Below are 23,031 nucleotides of genomic sequence, written 5' to 3'. Positions count from 1 at the left end.
CGGAGGTGACCTTCCCGCGGCGCTGCAGGGCCCGGGAGGCCTCGCTGCACTGACTCAGCCCCGGCGCCGGGCTCCCGCCGCCTGCGCCAGGCCCTCGGGGATGCCCCCCGTGCCTTGCCATGGTCCTCGGGCCCCGGGGGGGCTCAGCCCGCTCTTGCCCCGGTGGCCAGGCCGAGCCTGCGGCCGCCTCACGGGTCGGGCCGTGCCCGGCCTGCTGAGCGCTGGAGGGGCTCGTCCCGCGCCGGGCAGGTGGCACGGAGGCCCGTCCGTGGTGTGGCCTGGCCGCCCCCCTCGCTTCTGCACGCCTGGCCTTGCCGTCGCCACTCACAGGTGCAGAGGGAGCAAAGGTCGCGGTGTCGGCCGGTCGGATGCCTCGGTTTACCCGTGTGAGACACGGGCCCAGCGGGGTCTGGCCAGAGCCGGTCCCCGGGAGACAGACGAGAAGCCAAACGCGAACTAAGCGCTGTCCGGCATGGGTTCTTGGTTAATCTGAATCCTGGGGGCAAAGCGCCAGTCGGAGGCGAAGGGGTGCAGGTCGTAGCCGTGCGGGTCTAAGGACGCAGGCAGGCAAGGTTCTTGGGTGAATCTCAAATCTGTTATTGGAAAAAAATATTTAAGCAAGCTTTCGGGTTCGTCAGGCCAGTTGGAGGCGAGTTCCCTCTCTGTGGGACAGGCACCGCGGGGGCGAGCAAGCCTGCGCCGAGTGGCAGGTGGGCTAGAGGCGCACCTTGCAGATGGACTAAATCAGTGCCCCCACCCCTCCGCCTAGTCACAGCCTGGCTTGGACCAGCGCTTTCCAGTGGCGGTAAGGAGGCTCAGCCTCCACATCCCTTTGGTCCCTGGCTATTTGTTAAAGCAAAAAACCACAGCTCCAAGTGGAGCAGAATTCACCGACGCGGTTGGGTTCGGCCTCTCTCGGGATAGCAGTAAAACCAAACCCGTGCTGGATTTGATGCCCAACAAAGGCAGAAGCCGTGTAATTCGGGTTGTATTGGAGGATCACAGAAAATTTTGTCTTCTCATTCAGGTGACATTTTTCAGACTTTCTCTGAAGACCGACTGTTACACTGCAGACCTCCCAAAAATGCCACCCAGAACAAGAAAAAAAAAAACTTCTCACAACTCCGTACTTGTTCCTTTTATTTTTACCCATCCTTTTCTGTACTCTTCCTCTGTCTTCTTCCTACTCGTCTGTCTGATTGTATGGTGGGGCCTGAACGGGGTGGCCAGGATCAGTCTGTTGCTATGGCAGCCAGCGATGTCCCCAGTTCAGGGGGTGACTTTCCCGTAGGAGGAAATCTGCAGGATCGAAGCAGCGAGAAGGCAAATCCCAAACAGGAATTTTGGTGATTTAGCAAGTGAAACACACACTGATATAAGATTAAATATGAGAAATGCTTTTTTCTCCTGTGAAAGGAATCAGCAAAACAACATAGGCTGGAGGACCACCATTTAATGGGTCAACTCCACGGATTTGGGCGTGTGTATGTGACATGGTAGACATCGTATGGCATAAAGAGTGCCTGATGCCCTTGTCAGGGTCTCACTGCTACCCCCTGTGCCTTGATACCTGGTAGCATTGTGGCATACTGGTGCTGTAACAGTGTATCTCCTAGGCTAGCTGGGCCAATTATTGCACTGCCTACCGGACTGGGGCGGGGAGAATTGTATCCCTGGCTTTTGTTTAATATTTATCTTAAATCATACAAATAAACAGGAAAAGGCTTCAGTGAAAGTCTGTATCCACTGAATTTTCACCTGTGGAATCAAGAGCAGACACTTTTAAAAAAAAATTCCGTAATTCCCTAAACACAGATCATTAAATTAGGTTTATACATATGTGCTAAAGGTCTCCTAAAATGTTTATTATTTGATAAATGCTAAAGAGGGAGGAACCACTAGTATGTGGAATACATCAGTATTTAAGGGCTGTTTATTTGGTCTGTCACGTGTTGGTTTGGGGAGGTTTAAAATGTATATGTTAGCTCAGGAAACTACCATTGAGGTCCTGTCCCTGCAAACTGTTTCATGAAGTCCAGGGGTGCTGTGGAGGCTCAGGAGCATGCTTGGGTACAACAGCTGGCTGGCTTCAGGCTTAAGTTGGAAGTCATCGTGGTGACTTAGTTATATGGCTCCAGTGGCGTTGTACAATTGTGCAAAGTTTATGCTTCGGCACTTAATTTATGTATAAGGCAAAGCATTCACAAAGTGTGTACCTAGCTCCAGATTCTGGAGAAACTGGTGTGTGGGCTTAATTGAAGACATCATTTCAGTGGTACTGTTGGTGTTTTAAGTTGACCACATGCAGAAGTCTTGGCAGAATTTGGCCCGTAGGGCCTGATTAATACCTGGACAGACTTGTTTTTTAGTTTGAGGCACTGATGTATGTTTTCCATGTGGACCATTCTTCCATAGGAACAGAGGACTGAAAGGAGTGTCTCTGGCCACTAGATCCAGTCCCCTGCATTATCTGCAAGCAAACATTTACCTACAGGTGCCTAAAAAATGTGCATTCCAACCCTCACATGCCACAGCGACAGGGCACAGCACCAGAAATGCAAATAATCCCCTGTACAGCAGTTCAGTGTTTTGCAGTTCTGTGGTACAAACTACCACCCCTCATTCTGTAATATTATTTTTAATTTATGGATTAAACTTTGGCCCAAGAACCCAGAACATTGCTTACAGTTGTGCCTCTGTGCACTTGAAGATCTGTTAAATCAGATGTCTTAGGTTTGTGGATCATAAGGCACAAAGCAAGGTGTTGTTCTGCCTTCTGGTCTGCACAGGGAGATTGTAATTTGTCTCATAATCTGTGGTCTTGTATTGCTGTGATGTGCACCAGTCACTTGTTTAGTGAACGTATCCTTGGCCTGTATTATGGAAAGACTGCATTTAAAATGCTTTAAAAGGAATTCTCATGTGGAAACAGTGAAATTGAAGAGCTTAAAAATTCAGTTAGGACTGGTCTTTACAGAGATATATTTATGAAGTCATATTTATATGGGCAGATTGGCTTGAATTGAGGGGTAAATGCAGACCTATTTTGTCAGTCCTTAATCAAACTGTCTGTCATTGACTTCACTGGGAATTATCCCTGGGTCTTTATTGTGTTGTCCGTCATAAACATATTACATCTAACGTGCATTTAGTAGTAAAACTAAAAGAAAAGTTGATAGTGTGTACCAGGAAATTTAAGAGAATTTTATCAGTTCATCCCAGTCATGGGACAGGAGCAAAAAGACTAATTTAAAATATATTTTTAAAGTATGACACCTGTCACAGGCAAGATTCCCAAAACTGTGCTGTGAACTGAAAACTGTTGCCTCACAATATTTGAAAACTTTTAGGGCTAAATTCAGCCCTTCTGGAAGTTCTTTGATTTCTATGGAAACTTTAACCTGGGCTGAATATAACCCATGTCACCTGCAGAAATTAGAAGCTCCCACAAACTCCAAAGCAAGCTCCACATTTTTTCCCTACAAGTTTGAGTGTAGTGCTTAAGAAAGAGTGGTCCTAATAGCAGCAGTCTGAGTCAAATAACTCAGAGTTTCCCAAATAGCCCTGCCAATACCTCAGTCCTGAGTCACACTGCTTCCTTCTCCCTGGAGCAGGGATTGAGTCATATTGTAGCTTTGAGATATCTTTGAGATATCCACAAAGAAGTCTGGAATAAAACCAGCACACTTGGTTTTACTTGTGACCTGATGTGAGTCCACAACCGGGGATTCAAGAGGTGAAACACAAGAGTTTGTGCTTGTTACATCCTTAGGTCCTAGTTGTTTGCAAGTTTTATTCCTGGTTAAGAAGGTTGGTTTTTACCACTTGCTGGTTTATTTCCTAGGATTGATTTTACTTTTATTTGCCAGAACAGAGAACCTCTGATCAGTGACTGATGTGAACAGTAGTTATATTTTCTTTTTCAGTCACAGTGAGATTAATCATGACATACATATGTTATAGCATGTTTTCATGTTTGACAATTCCAGATACCTTTTTATACACATTAGATGATTTGCCTTACATTATAGATGTGCAGTGGACAAGAATTTAGCTTTTAATGTTGTTCCTTAATTTTAGTAATTGCATAACAGAAGATGTGATCCTCTGGCACTGTCCTATAACCATTGCCCAGTCTGCTGCATTATAACAGTGTGTCACAACTGATTCATCATACAAGCATGGCTGATTCTCTCTGCTGATAGCGTGCCAGTGGTAATATCTTAGCACTGAACACTGGGAAGCTGACTCTGTACTCTGTTCACTTGGATAAAACCAATCAGATGCATTGGCTTTGTGGATTACTTGCTTACAACCAGAGCAGCCCAACTGTCTGCAGTGAAGTGGCACAGCTGTTTAGTGAAAGTGTAATTTAGCCCTATCAGGTTTGATACAGGTATACTATGGATAAGAACAAGAAATGCAGAACACAGTCCTCATGAAGGCAGGTCAGGACAGACAACTCTGAATCAAAGTGATTATAAAAATGTTTTAGAAGTGCGTCCAAAATGCTTATATGGAGAACGTATGGGATTCTGTTGAGTGGTAGCAGAGTGAGTTCTCTTCCACAGCAAACTTACTTGCTTGTTAGAGGTGAGGATTTTTTGACGATACTGTCTCGTCTTTTAATAACGTATTTCAGGGGTTGCTAACACCCAGCATGCATGCCACAAGTGGCATGGGCAGCCTCTGTGTGGCAGATTGGGAAGGGGACAGTAAGTTCAGTGGCAGATAGGGCAAGGAGCAGAAAATGGAGCAGCAGATCAGGCAGGAAGCAGAAAGCAGGGCAGCTTCTTGGGGTAGGGAAGAGGATCAGGGTGGCATTGAGGGAGCATGTGGGGCTAACTTGTGGCACATAGGGTGGCCACCATAGAGGACATTCTGGTTTTCTGCTACTCCGTCCTCTGTTGATACGGAACTGGGTGCCTTTATGTCCTTTATTTCTCTCGTTAAGAGAAAAATAGAGGACATAAAGGTGTCTGGTTTTGTATCAGTAGAGGACAGAGGACAACTGGACTGTCTTCTATGATGGCCACCCTAGTGGAACACCTGCCAGAAAGCTCATGTATCGCACTGCATTCCAGTGAAATTTCACTGCTTTGATTGGAAAGAGGCATTGGCTAAACCAGTGGTTCTCAACCTTTTTGTACCAGGACCCATTTGTAAACACTAATAGCCAGTCCCAATCCAGTGCCCCTCACTCCTGACCCACTGCTGCCTGCCCCCGGGGTCTCCGGTGTGTGTGGAGCACAGGGAGACCCTTGTAGGCTGGAACTGCCAGCCTGCAAAGGAAAAGCCACTGTTTCCCATGTTTTCTTCCTTTAAAGGAGAATCCATTTTTAAAGTTTGTTGATCTGTTTTTAAAGTTTGTTTGCAACCCTTTCATATATTCTTGCCACCCACTTTTGGGTTGTGGCCCACAGGTTGAGAAATGCTGGTTTAAACTGCAGGTGGCCTTGGCCTTGAAACATTGCAAAATGCCCAGGATTTTGGGTCTGCTCTCATGTGCGGCCTTGACTCTTTCTGTGGAGCGATCTGTGCACTGAGGGCAACACTACAGTGTTTTCAAATGTGATGGCATGTGGCCTTAATCAGGAGCAAAACAGACACTTCCTTAATGAGGCAGAAGCATTAACTGATTTTGCTGGGCAGAAGGCAGGGCAATGAGTTATAAAATAGCTCATTGAGAGGCATGAGCTTTTGTAGGCTACAACCTACTTCATCAGATGTTATGAATGGACTTGCAAAATTAGTTTGGGATTTTTCTAGAATCATATTTGATTAACTGCTAAAAGTGTTTTCCACTGTAGGCAGTGATGCTTATAAAATGTAACTAGGTTGCTAGCACAAAAAAGGAGGAATCATATTCAGGCAAATGTAAGCAGTGGCAACTCTACTGGAACTTGAGGTCTGAAGTACTACTCCTCCTGTTTAAGCATTAGCTGCTTGAAGTCAGGTCATTTGCTCCTCAGATGATTGATGACACATCCTACTAGTTAACTCTTACTATACTGAAACTGCCAGTGTCTTTTGATGAATAATGATATCTTGTAGCCTGGGTGGCTGAGTCTAGATCAGCGATTTTCAACCTTTTTTTCATTTGCGGACCCCTTTGGAAATTTTGAATGGAGGTCCGGACCCCTTTGAATTGTAAGTGTGGGTATTAACATACTTTTGATTGATCATAGTAATCTTTTGCGGACCCTTAAACATAGTCTGTGGACCCCAGGGATCTGCAGACCACAAGTTGAAAACCACCGGCTTAGGTCATATATGCTACATTTCCTTCTATGTTATTTAACATGTATTCTGAGAAGACCATTGAGAATTAGCCACCAGGCCTGCTTTTTTTTTGTACCCTCTTATGTAAGAGCAAGATTCTGCTATCACAAGCAACAGCCTGTTGAAGTGAATGGCTGAAGCATTAAGCAGCTGTTAAAAGTGCCTATCAGATATTAATGGGGTTGCAATGCCAAAAAAACAAGTTGCATCTGAGTCTGAAGCAAAACAGATGAAAAAGCAGCACCCTGCTGCATTTATCTTTAGAGCTGGTTTCTTTCTTGTTTCTGGTGGTCTTTTGCACTGCACTGAGGAATAGTTTTGTAGCTTTCAACTGGCATTTCACAGCTTTGTGATATTTAAGAATTGGTTACCCTGGTGGAAAATGGCCCCTGATATATTTGAACTCTCTTTAAGTGGAATTATGTCTTTGATTACAAAAAACCCTTCTCGGACCCTGTGAACCTGAAATCGCTCTGCGGCTTCTCGGGACAAATAGGGAGGGAGAAACCACTGGCTTTGTGATTATTAGGGAGCAAGAGAAGAAGATATGATGGAAAATATCTGCTGACCTTGAGTGACCCCTTCAAGAAATCAAAAGGAAAACTTGAAGCTCACTACTTTATACAAACCTTGGCAAGAGGGGGATAGTTTGCCTCTAACAGAGGACGGTATCCTCTTCTGTGCAATGAGACAGCTCTCTGTAGGTGTGGAATACAGGCAGCTAGGATGTATCCTTCTAGGGGAGCTGTATGGAAATCTGAGTCAAATCCTATGGGTTTCGGGGCATCAACACTGAACAAGCCTGAAACACAAGTTTCCTATCTTAGGCTCCTCATCCAGTACCTTGATTTTGCACAATGCTCTAATTTTGTATCTGATTGGCATGGACAGGGAAAACCGATGGCTGCCTGATTGGATGCATTCTATATTGGCACCTTTTTGTACAGTGAGTTCTGTTTCTCCCCATTGACCAGCAGAAGGGAACTTTATAACATAGGCCTAAATAACGATATCGTAGTAAAAGAGAGTTAAAGGTAGAATAACTTGGAATAGATTTTGCTGGTATAAATTATGCACTGTTGAACGGTGGGGTCAGAGGACCGCAGCTTATTCAGCCTGTGCCTGGAATCAGGCCCTGAGAACTGGAGGAATTTAGAGGCAGCTTCTCCTAAGCACAAGAAGTTAAGACATCTTCTGGCTTGCTCATGGTCTAGACTGATTACTACATATTCATTTGGATTAATTTCAAGAAATGGGCACCAGGAGAAACGTTAATGAGAAAAAGGAAGTAGTTTTCCTTTGATTGGTTTCTGAGGTACAGGAAGTTTCTTTTTGTTTGTTTTCTGTATTTATTTATTTGCATTTGCTTTGTAAGCTGCTACATACAACATGGCAAATTGAGCCATTGGCACCCTTTTGGCCAATGCAAAAAATACCAGTACTGCTGTAGCCAGGTCTTACCTGATGGGTAGAAAAGGACATTAATGTTGTAGGAGTTTTGCTTTAGTTATCAGCAAGAAAAACAGGACTGAACATTCTAATTTCTGTGTTTGTTTTTTGCAGAAAATGGCTATTCCACCTACTTACGTTGATCTAGGAAAATCTGCCAGAGATGTTTTTACCAAGGGATACGGTAAATAATGACAAAACGGATTCATAGTCCTTTATTAAATGCCCAGCTCCTGAAACTGTCCAGCTAGGATCCAACTACTTCCTGTCACTAGTGGAAATTCCAGTAGGTTCCATTTGAAAACACTGCTTAGTTTCTCCTGCTCTGTTTTCTGCTGATTTCTAACGGAAAACCAGCAGTCCCAGGAGCTGACAGACCTGTGGACGTGTTGCAGAGCCTAGGAACTAGCTGAAAACAGAAACATGCAGCTGAATGTTTTCACCTAAAATTTCTACTCAGTCTTGATCCGCATATTTGTTTTTAGTTGTTGACAGCCTGATTAATCTGGCTTGCCATTGTGTGATGGCTACTGTGAGTGCTTTCTGTGGTGAGGAAACATTTTTTTTTCTGCAGATAAAGTTATGTAGGTTCAGGTGGTGCTGCATGGTTGAGTTGTTTTACCTGGTGTTCCTCATTATGATACTGAAGGAATTTGAGATTACAGCCTGAGATTTAGACTGCTGTTCCTGTAGGCTTGTGAAGGCAGATGGGGATCTTATTGTTCTCTTGTGATTGGAGATTGGCAGTGCACCAGGTCGCAAGACACTGGTGTCCAGTATGTTCTGTTGAAAAGTATGGTACTTTATATCATGGATAGTATTACTGAACTCAGTAGTGTTAATTATCAAATGGGGTACTATGGAGTATGAGTAAAAATATTCCAATCAAACCGTGTCCTAGTGGCACAACTCAAGTCAATACAACTACTATAGTAAGGTACTACCCAATGTGAATCTAAGCGAAATAATGTCTCTTATAGAAAGCAAGTAAGGGAAGCTATTATATTTTGTGGCATACACTTTTTTCCTTGGGTAGTGTACAGGAGACAAGCAGGGAGCTATAAAATATAAACCGGAAGTGCTGCTTCTGTATGGTACTCTTTCAAATTAGTATTACAAATTCCTGTTTTTATTATCTTTCAGGTTTCGGCTTAATAAAACTTGATTTGAAAACAAAATCTGAAAATGGACTGGTGAGTTCATAAAGCAAAAACATTAATAACTATCAAACCTTGTGGTTGTGCTTAATATCCATGTTTATTATGGCCTCTTTTCTAAAAGTGAAAATATGCATCCTATACCTTCGCACCCTGGATTATATTATGATGTAGCTATACTATATTTTGCAAAGTTATCTTTCTGTAATGAGGATGTGTGCATGGTACAGTACATTTGCTTGTTTGCAGTGTGCATGTTGCATGTTTTATACAAAATACTAGCTGAACTTTGCATTTTAAGAGGGTGGTAAAATTACAGCATTACTTTCTTTTTCGCCCTACTAATATTTCCCTTGCTAATATTTCAGGCTCATCATTTCCACTTTATGTTATTTTTAGGTGCTTCATCACCCTTTTACTGGGTGCTGTTTTGGTGCAAATTTGTAGGTTGGAATAATTTCCTGCTAGAGAACATTGATCTGTACTGGTGGTTCTCAACCTTTTTGTACCAGGACCCATTTGTAAACATTGATGGCCAGTCCCAACCCAGTGCCCATCACTCTCAACCCTCTACCTCCCAGTGTGTGGGCCAGGGGGGGCCCCAAGCAGCCCCTTGCAGACTGGAACTCTGCCAGCCTGCAAGGAAAAAGCCACCATTTTCCATGCTTTTCTCTTTTAAAGGAGAATCCATTTGTAAAGTTTGTTTGCGAGTCTTTCATATATTTTTGCAACCCAAGTCTGGGTTGTGACCCATGGTTGAAAAACATTTATCTATACCACTCTCTCTGTGAGAGATTTCTGCAGAAGCTCTACTGTGAGGTGTATTCTGCAGAGTGTGTGGGATGGACTTCAGAAAAGTTTAAGATCCAGAATAATATTTTTCTCTTCAGCATCTCATGGATTTCATTCCTTTCTCTGTCTCTCATATCCCATGATCTTCTATATCCCATGATCTTCTAGCTCCACAGAATTAGTTGCAATTTCAAGGACATTTTTTGATGAAATTTTGCCCCCCCCCAAATATATTTTGTGTAAATGTCCTCTTTTTGAGATAGGAAGAGCCCTATCCCCTCTCCATCAACTCATGTCTTCCATAGTCCTGCAATCTGTGCAGTAGCTTCTTTGGCATTGACTCTTCCCTGCTTTTTAGAGGAATGAGGACTAGGAGGAGGGAATGACCCCTCCCTCAGCTTACTGTAAGGGCCGAGCAGAAGAAATCATGAACTTGGATTTGCAAGGGCTCCTAGATCTACCCGTGCTTTTCTCTGCATATGCTTTGGTTTAACTATAAGAAAGTATCTAGGATCAAATCTTTGCTCTCTGGTGGCATGAATATTAGTTCTTGGAAGCACTGTCAGCCACCTTAGATGCTGAGTATATGGGGGCCTGAGGGCCCTGGCCCCCCTTGGGAAGAAGGTAAGGTGATCACCTGTCCCTAGTTGGGTAGGACCAGGACAGTCTCAAAATGAGGACATAAAGTCCTAGTCCTGGGTTGCATGACTCTGGGACAACATTTGTCCTGGATTCCCAGTATCGTGCAGGGATCCGGGTTTCCCATTGCAGGCTGGCAGAGTTCCAGCTGCAAGGGGCTGTGCAGAGTGGGGTACAGGGGGTGCCACATGCATGGGTGTACATGCATACATGCATGTGGCCAGGAATACAGACCTAGGCAGAGGTGGACAGCAGCTCCCCCAGTTCCATGCTGGTAAGTCTGTGAGGGGCAGGGCAGATTGAGGCCCCCATGGTGAGGGATGGAGTAGGGCAGGAACTTGGCTTGGGGGCGCTGCCCAGCCAGGGTGGTGCATGGGGCCCAGGGCCAGGGCAGGAAGCGGCACAGAACCATGGGCAGCTCATCCAGGGTGGGGAGGAGCCAGCTTCCTGTCACTACGTGAACTTGGAAGTGCCAGGCATCTGTCCTCCAGATTTGTGTGCAGGGTTGGGGTGGATGCAGGCTTGGGCTGCACTGCGCTGTGGGCTTGGGGCTTCCTGTCCTGCTGTCCTGCCTCCTGGGAGCCCCATGCCTCATCTTAGCCTCCTCCCTGGCAAAAATAAGTTGGTGCCTACGTGCACACATGGAGAGCTTTGTCCCTACAGCAGAACTTCTGAAACTGTGATCTCCCAGAAAAGCTTCATGGAAAATTGATGCATTTTTCTCATGAACACGGGTTGCCATATGAACATAACTGCAGATAGATTAGGATAGGAAAGGATTGAAATGCCAAGTTGAAGGACTTATTTGTAGACTTGAGATGGAAGCAAGTTTGTTTCACATTATTGATCTTGCAAAGTAACAATTATCAAACTAGTATCTTGTGTTACATTGGCAATGAAATTATTTATGCCCCTATCATAAGCACTTTCTTTAAATGGAAAGTCATCTTTGTTTTGACTGCATTGGAATCTGTATGGGTGTGCTGATATTAATAACAATCAAGCATCTAAAAAGCTTTTCAAAGAGGCTGTGATATTGAATGCTGCCCCCAAAGTACATTATATGCTATATATCTTTATTTTCCTGTATTTATCTGCATTATATGTTATATATCTTTATTTTCCTTTTCTTTAGGAATTTACAAGCTCAGGTTCAGCAAACTCAGAGACAAGCAAAGTTACTGGTAGTTTGGAAACAAAATACAAATGGATTGAATATGGCTTGACATTCACAGAAAAGTGGAACACTGATAATACACTAGGCACAGAGATAACAGTTGAAGATCAGGTAATTTTTGGCTAAAGAAACAGAATATACCAGTTTTCTTATTGCAGCATCCTTTTCAATTATAAATGCAACTGGTACATTTGTTTTTTGTTCAGCTTGCACATGGACTGAAGTTGACCTTTGACTCCTCGTTCTCTCCTAACACTGGGTAAGAAGCGAGTAAGTTTGATTGGGTGGTAAAAAGATATCTTTTTAGTTTAGTTTCCTAGAGCATCACAGTTCTTTCAATCTTTCCAACCTGACACAAAAGAACAGAGCGGAACTAGTCTGTGTATAATCAAGTTATGTCCCATCTCATTAAGACTTACAATTACAAATTCCTTCTAACCATAACTTACATCAAGCCAAGTTTTCAGTTATAATCATTTGAAAATTAGAGTCACAGCTGGCATTGAGTGAAACAGTTTTGGTTTTGGTCATTGTATCTTAATCCTGGTCAGGTCATATAAAATGTCTGCTTCGACAGCACCGGAACAAAAAGGACCCAAACAGATCAGCAGTAAGGCACAGATTAATTAGTACTGCCAGCCAGTTGGCTGACTGCTGGAATAGGTCAGTTCAGTAATTGGGGTCTTTTTCCACAGTGAATTTACAGCATATATTCTTGCAGGCTGTAGTGTGACTTGGTTAGGGATGAATGTGATTTCTGTCAGTGTGCTGGATACTGTTATTTCATGCGGGCCAAAGAGGACTAGGCAGTTGTAAAGCTAGTTTGTTGTTGATTTTTCTCCAGATGATTTTTCTCGGCCAGACATTGCTGATGATTCAAGGTATCATGTATATTAGTTTCCATTAGCTCACAACACTGCAGGTAACCAAGGTTATAGTCAGCATGAATGTTTCATCCCAAATTACAGGCCCAGTGTTTTTCATTTTGAATTGTTTTCTTTCTGAAGACCAGATACTTTATTTGGCTTCAGTCTTTTAGTGAAATAATCTCTGGTTTTTTAAAGTAAATTATTGTATGATTAAAAGCAAATTGCAAATTATAGTTTGAGGTTTATCTCAAGAGTTCCTCAGGCATTATAGTGTCAGCCTCATAATTGACATGGAGATTTCCCTGTGGGAGGCCATAAAATTGGAATAAACTAGGCCAGATTCTACCCAGACATGACTCCACTAAAATCACTGGGGACATACCAGGCATGAGTTTGGTATGTCTCTTTTCCTTTCTCTTTTGTCCTTGATGAGTCTATTAATCCAAGAAAGGATTTTTGGAAATGTTTAGTGTTGGCCTCTGTCCATTCCCACTGATATTATTAGATGTTTTATCATTGACTTAATGGGAATGGGACCTGGAGAACCCTGAGTGCACTTGATATTCCCACTCTACATCTTTAACTTCCTCCTTTTGTGCTGGTGGTGAAAAGGTGGTTTTAGTAGTGAATATGGTGGGGTCATGTAAAGTTTAGAAAATGTTCCAGAAAGTAAAAGGATAGAAAACTTGGTATGAAAGACTGATACAGATGAGTTAACAGGTCTGCAAACTTTTTTCAGTTGAATTAGAATTTTGCTTTAAAATTGCAGTAAGATCCATGTATTTGGAGCGTCTTTGGGAAATGAGTAAAAAAAAGGGCAAAAGAAATGTACTGATGTCATTTTCTTCAAATTTGTGGATGAAATAAATTGTAATTTCCAAGGAGGAGAAAAATAGATCTTCAAAAAGGACAGTTTGAATATAATGAAGTTATGTTCTCTTAAGTTAATGAGAACCTGCTCTCTTGATGTAGACAAACCCAAGGATGTATGAGAAAAATATAATTTGGACAAGACTATAGAACGCAGAACAAGGAGCAAGTGACAAAAGCAGCAAATGTATATGTAGCTTTAAGGGAAAACATTTGTGTTTGTTGTTTGAATTGGTGGCTTTTTTCATAACTATATGTATTAGACTTTATAACACTTTGTATATGGCAGTTGGGTGCATCTACACAAGATGCTTACTGTGGGGAAGACTAATTAATTCCACAGTAAAGTGTTGCAGTCTACATGTGCGACCCTATGAGGGTGGAGTAAACTAATTTAGTCTGCCGCAGGATAGTACTGCCAGATACAAGTACTATCCTGTGGTGGCGTAAATAATGTCACCACAGCGCACGTGTAGACAGTGACTTGGCTGGCTGGGGCATGAGGGTGCTACAGTGCAGGAGCTGGTTCAGCCAACCCCTCTGCAGCACGTTGAGCCAGGGGGAATAACTCTGGGCTGGCAGGCTGAACCCCTGGACCCCTGCCAGCCAGGGCTCTTCATCCCAGCCCAACGTGTTGCGGTCCTGGGTGCACATGAAGATGCTGTGCCTGGGAGCAATAAACTCCAGTATAAACTATGTCAGGGTTTGTTGTTTCACATTAATTTCATGTGTAGATGCACCCAGTGAGTGGCTAGTTAGAGCCAGTTCTTTAAATGAATTGCAAAGTCCTCATCTTGGAAGCTGTGGACAAACTAATAACCCTACAAACCTTTATGATACAGTATGTGGTGACATCCTCTAGTTAATTGGGGTTATGTAAGTAGTACTTGACTAGGACTGGCCAACTACCACTGGTGTTCTGTGCCAAATTGGAATTGTCATCTCTTAGTTCCTTCCAGGTCTGACTCTTCCCCAAAAATTAAAAAACAAATAGGAGTAGTAAAATGTAAAGGAGTGCTCTTCTCACTTCAAGATTAGATTATTGCATCTCATTATTGCTTATTGCTCTGTATCTGCTTCCAAATTCACTTGAAGGCTCTACCCAGCACATCATCCAGCCACTCTATTGGAAAAAGATGCAAGGAGGTTAAAGCTCTGCATCTGGTGTTTGGCTTTTGTCTGCTAGGTCCTGATCTAGTCTTTAAAGCCGTTATCAAGGTAGGACCTCGCTGCTGGAGAGCACACTTCTCCCTCTGCGGACAGCTGACACAAGAGTGCTTGAGATGACATTTGCAGGAGATAGGGAAGGTTTGGCTTTCAAGGCAGCTCACTGTGGCACTACAGTACTTACCGTGGAAGATCACAATGAGCCAGGGCCTATTTTAAGATCGTGATATGAGCCCCGCTCTTTGTACAAGCCTCTCTGCAGTAACCTCTCTAGTGTGGGAGAATGACACAGCATAATTTCTCTTGGATGCAATGAAAGAAAAAAGTAATAGTGACTGTACTGAGGAGTGATGAAGGAGAGGCTTTCTGAATGGAAACAGTACGTTTCTTGAGCTGCATTTGGTGCCTAAATTAGGCTATGGTGGGGATTGGCACTGACAGTGTAGATTTATAGGCAGATGCACATGGTCCAAATTCCTTGGGTTTCTTCAAATTTTTATTTAATCTGTTGAAAAATGTGGCTGTTTTGTACAGATGGAGCTGCGGAGTGATGACCTATGGTGTGTAGGTTCTCCAAAGCAGCAGTCAGATGCAGGATTAACAGTTGCTGTGAAAGTAGGATGATAGACCATTTGTTTCCAAAGATTGGTTCAGAAAGAGCTATCCCAATTCATGGAAAGCTAAAGAAATCTTTCGACTTGTATAATGCTGCTATGCTGCCTGATTGCAGTACTCTACTGACCTCTGCTGTGGTAAATCTAATGGAACAGCAATACTTTTTCACTTGCATATGTTGAATGGCAACGTGCAAGTAGAAATATTTATAATAGCTCAGTATAACTGGATAATAAAATAAATTACTATAAGACTGGAGGATGTTCAGTAAAGTGACCAACCAACCTGGATTTCCTGAAATAATTCTGAATGGGACTGGTCCATGAATTTGGTCCTAGATATGCACTGTAAGTGTTCTGCTGATGCAAGGTTGGTCTGAAGCTATATGGCTTCTGATTCAGAGTAATTAGGTCATCTGCAGTGTAGCATAGAGCAGCTATGATAACCAGAACCAGAATTAATGTATGTTACTTGCAGTTCCAGAGGTCTGTGGAGCATGCAGAAATGTCTCAGATTTTTCTCCCTTACGGTTGGTCACTTTAACGTTAAGGCAAGGAGTGTTTTAATCTGCACAATCAAGGAAAAAGAATTAAGAGTCAGCTAACAAGGGCTGTTAGCACAGGTTAATCAATAGGAGGTGCACTCTCATTGCTATGTGGAAATCATTGCTGCTAATAGAAGCTGAAGAAGATGGAGACTAGGATGTTGGGTGGTGATTGCAGTGATAATTTCAGTCATAGAGAATAGACAGACACAAAGAATAGTCATGGAGACAAAGATCGGATGTATGACAGAGAATGTCTGTTCTCATTAGATGGCAAGAAAGGAAAGTTATTATGCTAAATACAAGGGTTGTGTAAACTTGTTAGGCAACCAACAGTCACTTGCCCAAGCAAGCTTTGTTTCCTGGTTTCTCAGATGTTTCTAATTTTAAGAAACAAACTAATGTGTAGTTTGTCCGTAATTTTAAGGGAAAATTACTGAAGGTCAAGGTATGGTCAAAGAAAAACTTGATGAAAGAATGTATAAATCAGTTGGGATGAAAAAATACTTTTTGTATTTTGAATCAACTCAGAAGATCACTGTAAAGGAACTGCCAAACGTATATAACTTGTTCAAACAGTAATCTCCATGGAAGGTAGGAACTCCGTCAAAAAGCGTTATAATCATTGTTACTAGGAAACTGCCCATCAAGAATGACGGGGGGGGGAGGTAGGGATGGAGCCCCGTGTCTGGCCCTGCACCCCACTGCTTCCTCTGCCCCCTGCTGCTTCTCATGCAGCCCTGCGGTACCCCTGCTTCAGGTCCAACTCCGCTGTTCCCTTCCCCCACCGCTTTGGGTCCAACTGCACTCCACCCCCTCTCCCCCCACCACTTCAGGTCCGACTCCACTCCACCCCTCCCTTCCCCCATGCCGCTTTGGGTCCAGCCCTATTCCCCCTTCCTCCCCTACCACTTTGGTCTGGCCTTGCTCTCCCCCTCCCCCCCCCCCGCCACCACTTTGGGTCCGACTCCCGTTCCCCCGCTTCCCCCCACCACTTCGGGTCCACCTGGCCTGCATCTGCCTCCCTCCCTGCTCCTCTCCCTCCCTGCCTACTGCCTCCCCCTGCCTGCCTGGGGGGTGTCTGGGCCAGGCGGCATGGGGCACCACCACTGTTATCCCCCTCTTCGCCCTCAGGCAGGGAGGTGGGGGGGAAGCCTCGCTGCGGATGGCTAGGTGTGTTCTCCACCGCCAAACTTCCCTGGCAGCAGTGCAAACTTGGGCCCGCAGAGTCCAGGCCACGCAGCCAGTCATCGCCCGCCCTCTCAGTGGCGTATGCACAGTTGGTCAGACGTTACAGACAGATGCACAGACAGACAGACAAAGACTTTTATTTTATTATAAAGACCAAAGAATGAAATCAGATTTCTGGGAGAAGAGAGGGAGGGAAAGGGTAACACTTCCTGCCTTGAATTACAGTTACTACAGAAAGATGCTGAAGTATCTATTTGGTTTTAAGTGTGTGAACAATTTTGACTGCAGTCTGTGTAAAGGTAGGCAGATATTCTCATGCCTGTCTGAATTTTGGCTTTAGTTAATGAAATAATATAGTAAAGTTGTCTGTTCCCCTATGCTTAACAGTGAATTTTGTTCACAGAGTTTCCATCTATTTAGCATATAGAGAGACAAGACTCAAGCTGATGAGTGAAACTGTGCTAATTTACCCCATTTGCAAATCTGGCCCAATACATAATGAGTTTGCAAATAGAAGTTTCAAAGGCTTTGCCTTTCATGTACTGTCATTTGAAATGCAGGATGGTGCACACAAGCCTCAGCATTCTGAATGCTCACTTTCAATTTTATTGCTCCATGTTGCTATAATTAACTGCAAATGAATTAGGTTTTTGCACATCTAAAATGTGAGACAGTTGTAAGGAGGTGACATATCCCGGGGATCTCCAGGTATGTGTAGTTTGTCTTCAGCGCTGCTATTTTGGGTTGAATTAACAATGGATTAAAGCAGTTGCTACTTATGAGTGGTTGTTTTATCATAAAATAATGTTGTGGGATTTTTCTTTAGGAAAAAAAGTGCTAAAATTAAGACAGGATACAAACGAGAACACATCAATCTGGGCTGCGATATGGATTTTGATATTGCTGGCCCTTCAATACGTGGAGCTGTGGTGGTTGGCTATGAAGGCTGGCTGGCAGGTTACCAAATGAATTTTGAGACGACTAAGTCCAGAGTAACTCAGAGCAACTTTGCTGTTGGCTACAAGACTGATGAATTCCAGCTTCACACTAATGTGTAAGTATCAGTAAGTAGACAGCCAAATGTATGTGGCTCTTTAAATTCGTAATGAAGGGGAAAGGTTGGCAAAGTCAGTAAGAGGGAGATAATCAATTTAGCACTAACTGTTCCCTTACTGGGAACCAACAGAAATGGAGAAGCCTGAATCTTTGATGTGCCTAGGTTTTGCTTGGCAGCTGCGACTGAGGGAGCAAGAGATGGAGGGAACCATTATCACTTGCCCACTTCTGGGAGTCAAACTGATCCCGAGTAAGAGAGAGAGCCCAACATTCAATGTTATTAGATTTTGATTGTAATAGCAATAAAAATCATGCAAGATCCATGCAAGAGAAAATAAAAGCAAGCTCTGGAGTAATGCAACCTGAAATAGAATAGTGGGCAATGATTTGGCACCAGATAAAAAAGTTGTCGGACAGTAAGCAAGAACAGAAACGATCAAATAAAACTCAAGAGGGAGAGAATGAAAGTTTGATGAGATTGTGGACCTAATCTTGAGACATGTCAAAATCAGAATTCGTAACACAAACACTTGTCATTTGTGCATGAAAATAGCATGAAAAGGGAGGACTAAGTGTCATGAACATCTTCAGTTATTTTCTAATAAAAAGTAATACTTCTGCCTTTTTGGAGAAGTTTTCTCAATTTAAGTGGTTTCTCTTTTTTCGCCCTTTTGTATTGGGATAGTGGATGTGTTAGCAGGGCTATTGCAAACTGTTTCCATTTGGGACTTGAACAGATTTTCTGCTCTCTCAGTTGCCTCTTCAAAGGCAGTTTTGTTCTGTTTCCTGCATTTTGCAGAGATCTGATTTAGCAAGCCTATAAAGAACAACTGAATCTTCACAAGCCAGAGGGTACCTTTGAAGCACTGCCAAATTGAAAAAGTGTGAACAGAGAACTCTTGTCCAAACAATACGCCTGGTCCTTCCACGCCATCAAAAGTTATTAGATGTTCCATTAAGTGCTCTCAAAGGTTTTCCCCGCAGTACCCTCCACCAGTTCAAAACACTGTGGTGCAGCCTGTTGCTATAAAATGTTATAATTTTTTTCCAATGAAAGTAACAGTAAGAAAGAATTGCTAAAAAGTATTAAAAGATCTCAGCCCCCTCTGCTCCCTCTTGGATCCCCACAAACCTCTATCTTAGACAATACTCCTCAAGAATTATTAATATTATGTATTTGGCTTTAGCAGTGTGTTTAATATTCTCAGCTTTAGGTATTAGGCCAATTTTGATGCGACCAGCTCTGATGGGCTCAGCCTTCTGTAGCAGTAATATGATGGCACTCTATCAGGTGTCTTTCTATTTCATTTTAACGTCTCAGTTAAAAAAAAAAAAATTGGCATCTAACTAGCACTAAGGGCCTGACATCCTCCAGAAGATGCAGGAAAGATTGAGCTTATAACTGGAATTCCCATCATTCCCATGCACATTATGCTTGGATGGTTCAGCATTTTCAGAGACAAAGTTGCCTAGTGGCTAGATCAGCCAGCTGGGGACTTGGGAAACCTCCATTCTGTCACAGTTTGCTGAGTGACCTGGGACAAGTTACTTCATCACATTCTGCCTCAGTTTCTCCATCTGTAAAGTGGTGATAATGATACTGACCTGGTGACAAGTATATAAGAGCTAATCATTATTACATAAAGAGTCATGATATTAAATAACATGCAATCTGGTACCTTGGTCTGAGGCAGGGCCAGGCAGAAGTTCTCTAACTATGACTTTTTAGCTTCTGTGAGCACAGCTCAACCCCTGGTGTTTCAGGAGAAACACAGCTGTGCGGGAGGGTTGCACATAATTAGGGACCTCCTGAAATTGTGATTTTGCCAATTTTATGAAATCCAGCAATGCCGGCAAAATCCATGAAAAAGAGAGAAAACTTATTAAAATGCTGGCTTCCCAGAAGGGGGTCTTTCTACTCAAAGGGTTGCTGGCAAGATGGCTGTTACCCTTGCCCCTTGCCACTGACTGACTGCAGGGGCTGCCTGTCATGGCCTTGCCCGTCTCCAATCAATGGTGGGGGCGGGGCTGCATGATGGACAGCCAATCAGCCATAAGGGTGGGGGCAGTGTGACAGGAAGTCCTCATAGCCAGTCAGCAGGGAGGGGTGGGGCTACCAGGGTCCCTCAGCCAATCAGAGGTATGGGGAGGACCTTCTGCACTTCACCTTCCAAATGGCTGCCCGGTCTCGCATTCTGCCTGCAAAAACCGCAGGCAGCCGCCTCGAATTCAGGAGGTCCTTGCACATAATTTGTTTGTCTCAGCAGCTCTCAGTACTTTTTGATTCCTTGCTTTTCATGACTAGCAATTACATGGGTGTTACTGAGCTTCGGTTCTACAGAAAGTACTTCTGTTCTTGTCCAGAACAATATATTTGACTATTAAAAGTTGCTGCTATTACTTGAACTTGTCAATAGGTATCAGTATTGTTTTCCATCTAACTTTTCTATAATAATAAACCTTGGATTGCATTGGAAAATGTTGCAAGGGGGACAGGGTTTGGATTGCTTAGATGGATAAAATGTATCACATGTGGACCGTGTTTGCTCTGTGGATTCCAGCCACTGAGGAGGAGAAAATGGAAATTCTCGTAACTGTGAACCAATTTCTGATTAGCTTTATGGATGGTTTATTGAAACAAAACTGTAACGCATGAATTCTCATAATTAATCTAGTCCATTGTTTCAATTCTATGTGGCTGTTACAGAGTTATGAAACCAGCTGTAAGTGAAAACTTTATGGATTGTGTTGAAGAACCTTAACGTTTCATTGTGCAATTTAACATTTCATTATTGTGCTTGTTACAGAAATGATGGAACAGAATTTGGAGGCTCCATTTACCAGAAGGTGAATGATAAATTGGAAACTGCTGTCAATCTTGCTTGGACAGCTGGAAATAGCAACACTCGCTTTGGAATAGCAGCCAAATATCAGATTGACCCAGATGCATCTTTCTCCGTGAGTGTCATACATGTGCAGTGATAACAACTGAAAATTAGTTCTTTAATGGATATTTAACTATAGGCATTACTTATCTGCACTCTGCATTACAGAAAGTTTCAAACTTGATTTATAACTTGTTTTGGAGTCACTGGGTCAAATACCTTGATGTAAACCATGGGCGAATTTAATTCATTCTCTGTAATTTTGCTTTTCCTCAGCCTCAAAAATGCATTCTGAGAAAACTGCTGACTGTCTGGTTAAAAGCAATGCAGTGTTGTTGTGTCATTGAGCTGCCATATAGGAGAACAGTTACATGAAGCAGAAGATACGATTCTCTTGTATTTTCGTTTCATTACAGTACTTTCAAAGTTGGTTGATAAAACATCAGTCTATATAGGAAATATTCAGTAGGATTTTACTGATACAAGTAGTGGCAGAATTTGGTCCATATACTGTAATAAGTTATAAACATGGAAAGGTAAAAGACTGTTCATATTTTAAGTATCAAAGACATGGAAGAAACGTACAAGAATACTGAGTGGTGTACTTTCTTTCTTCTGTAGGCTAAAGTGAACAACTCCAGTCTTATTGGTTTAGGATACACTCAGACTTTGAAGCCAGGTAAGTCTGCCAGATGCAGGAGAAATAAATGTTGTTCTACTTGTCAGCATGAGGACTGACTATCTTAGGGACTTATTTTTCCAAATGCTTTAGGCATATGGTCAGGAATATAATTATCAGAGATAAACTGTATGTCAAACAAGCAGTTGTATGTATAAAAACCCAATTAGCAAGTGCATTTGTATTAATTGGGAGCTCTTTTGTTGTAAGTCTCTTTCGATTCAAAGCATGACATACCTAAACTCCCCTGGCCCAGGAACAAGAATGTAATAATGCTGATCATGGATTTAGTATAGTACAATGAAGTTACTGTCAGACTAAACTGATGAACATGAATTCTTATAGTTTTACATTTAGTGCTTTTTCATCCATAAGCTCCAAGTCTTGATTATTTTGCCATTCTCATTCACTTTATACTTTACTCCAAAAGTAGGCCCACTGAAATCAGTAGAGTACGTGACCAGTCATCATACGTAACGACAGGAGAATTTAGCGGTGCTACTTGTTTTCATATTTACTTTCCCTCTCTGTTTTGGTCTCTTCTCTCCCTAGGAATCAAGCTCACGTTGTCTGCTTTGTTGGATGGGAAGAATGTTAATGCAGGTGGTCACAAACTTGGTCTAGGATTGGAATTTGAAGCATAAGAAAGAATTGCACAATCACTAATTTGAAAACACCTTACAGCATAGCTACCTTCAGAATTTAGTGTACCTTTCAATGTTTTATGTCTGGGATGCAAGTATTGCTATGTATCAGTCATGCTAAACCTGGTTAAAGACAGCTAAGCTTTAAAGTGGTGTTCTTTCAGAAGTGGAGAAAAAAACATTTTTTAAAGATCCTGATTCCAGGCTTTTTTGGAACGCTGTTGCCCATCACAGCTGCCAAGTACACATTACAAGGGATTTGAAGGTACTGATTTACTCTTAATGTCTAGATAAGTAAAGGCAGACTAGTGTGATATAGAAACTAGGACTTTGAAAACTGCAGATCATGACAGTGAAATGTTAATTCAGGAAGCAGTTTTCTGAGACTAAATGTTCAATTTCAATCCAGGACAGTGTATGCAAACTTGTCTGAAAAAGGGATATCTTTAGATCAATAATTCAGATATGGTTTCAGTTTTATTTAGTTATCTTGCACTTACAGTTGTCTTCAGAGTACTTGAGAATGTCTACCATGTATAATTTCAGTACGGAGAAGGTTTGATGCAACTCAGCCAATAATACTTGTCCTGTGTTGTGATTCCTTTCCCTTGCACTAAATATGGAAAAGCTTGTAAGACAGAGCCATAAGCAGGGAAGAGTCTTTGTAACTGCAAGCACATAGTGGCATCACTTTACATTTGAAATGGACTTTTGTTTTATTACCACTTTTTTTTAGCAATTTAATGGATACATTTTTAGAGTCTTCCATTTTGTGTGGAACTAGACCCCAAAGTGCTGTACTTGACACTACTCAAAATGAAAAAACCAAACCCACTTCAATAAAATATTGAAACATCACCTTTTACATGGTCTTTATGTTAATTGTGGAAATCATTTCATAACAATTCCTTGGTTTGTATAAAAACAAACAGGCATCGCCGCCTTCTACTGCTGTTATTTTTTACCCTAACTTATTTCTGTTTAAAATGACAAATAAATTGCGTAGGAGATTTGT

The 23,031-nt window shown here is 42.5% G+C and overlaps 1 protein-coding gene across 1 annotated transcript; it reads left to right on the top strand.

Moving 5' to 3' along the window:
* The first annotated feature begins 7,812 nt into the window (after nucleotides 1-7,812).
* VDAC1 (voltage dependent anion channel 1) lies at nucleotides 7,813-22,881 on the top strand. Its single transcript, XM_019535067.1, has 8 exons — nucleotides 7,813-7,915; nucleotides 8,875-8,924; nucleotides 11,455-11,607; nucleotides 11,703-11,755; nucleotides 17,579-17,806; nucleotides 20,616-20,766; nucleotides 21,315-21,372; nucleotides 21,925-22,881. The coding sequence occupies exons 1-8, from the start codon at nucleotides 7,849-7,851 to the stop codon at nucleotides 22,014-22,016; spliced, it is 852 nt and encodes a 283-aa protein (XP_019390612.1). The 5' UTR covers nucleotides 7,813-7,848; the 3' UTR covers nucleotides 22,017-22,881.
* The last annotated feature ends 150 nt before the right edge of the window (nucleotides 22,882-23,031 follow it).

The sequence above is a fragment of the Crocodylus porosus genome, unplaced genomic scaffold (assembly GCF_001723895.1).
Source record: "Crocodylus porosus isolate Cpor-Errol unplaced genomic scaffold, CroPor_comp1, whole genome shotgun sequence".
Taxonomy (NCBI): Eukaryota; Metazoa; Chordata; order Crocodylia; family Crocodylidae; genus Crocodylus; species Crocodylus porosus.
Note: the sequence above shows the minus strand (reverse complement) of the source record. Positions and strands in the feature narration are given on the sequence as shown.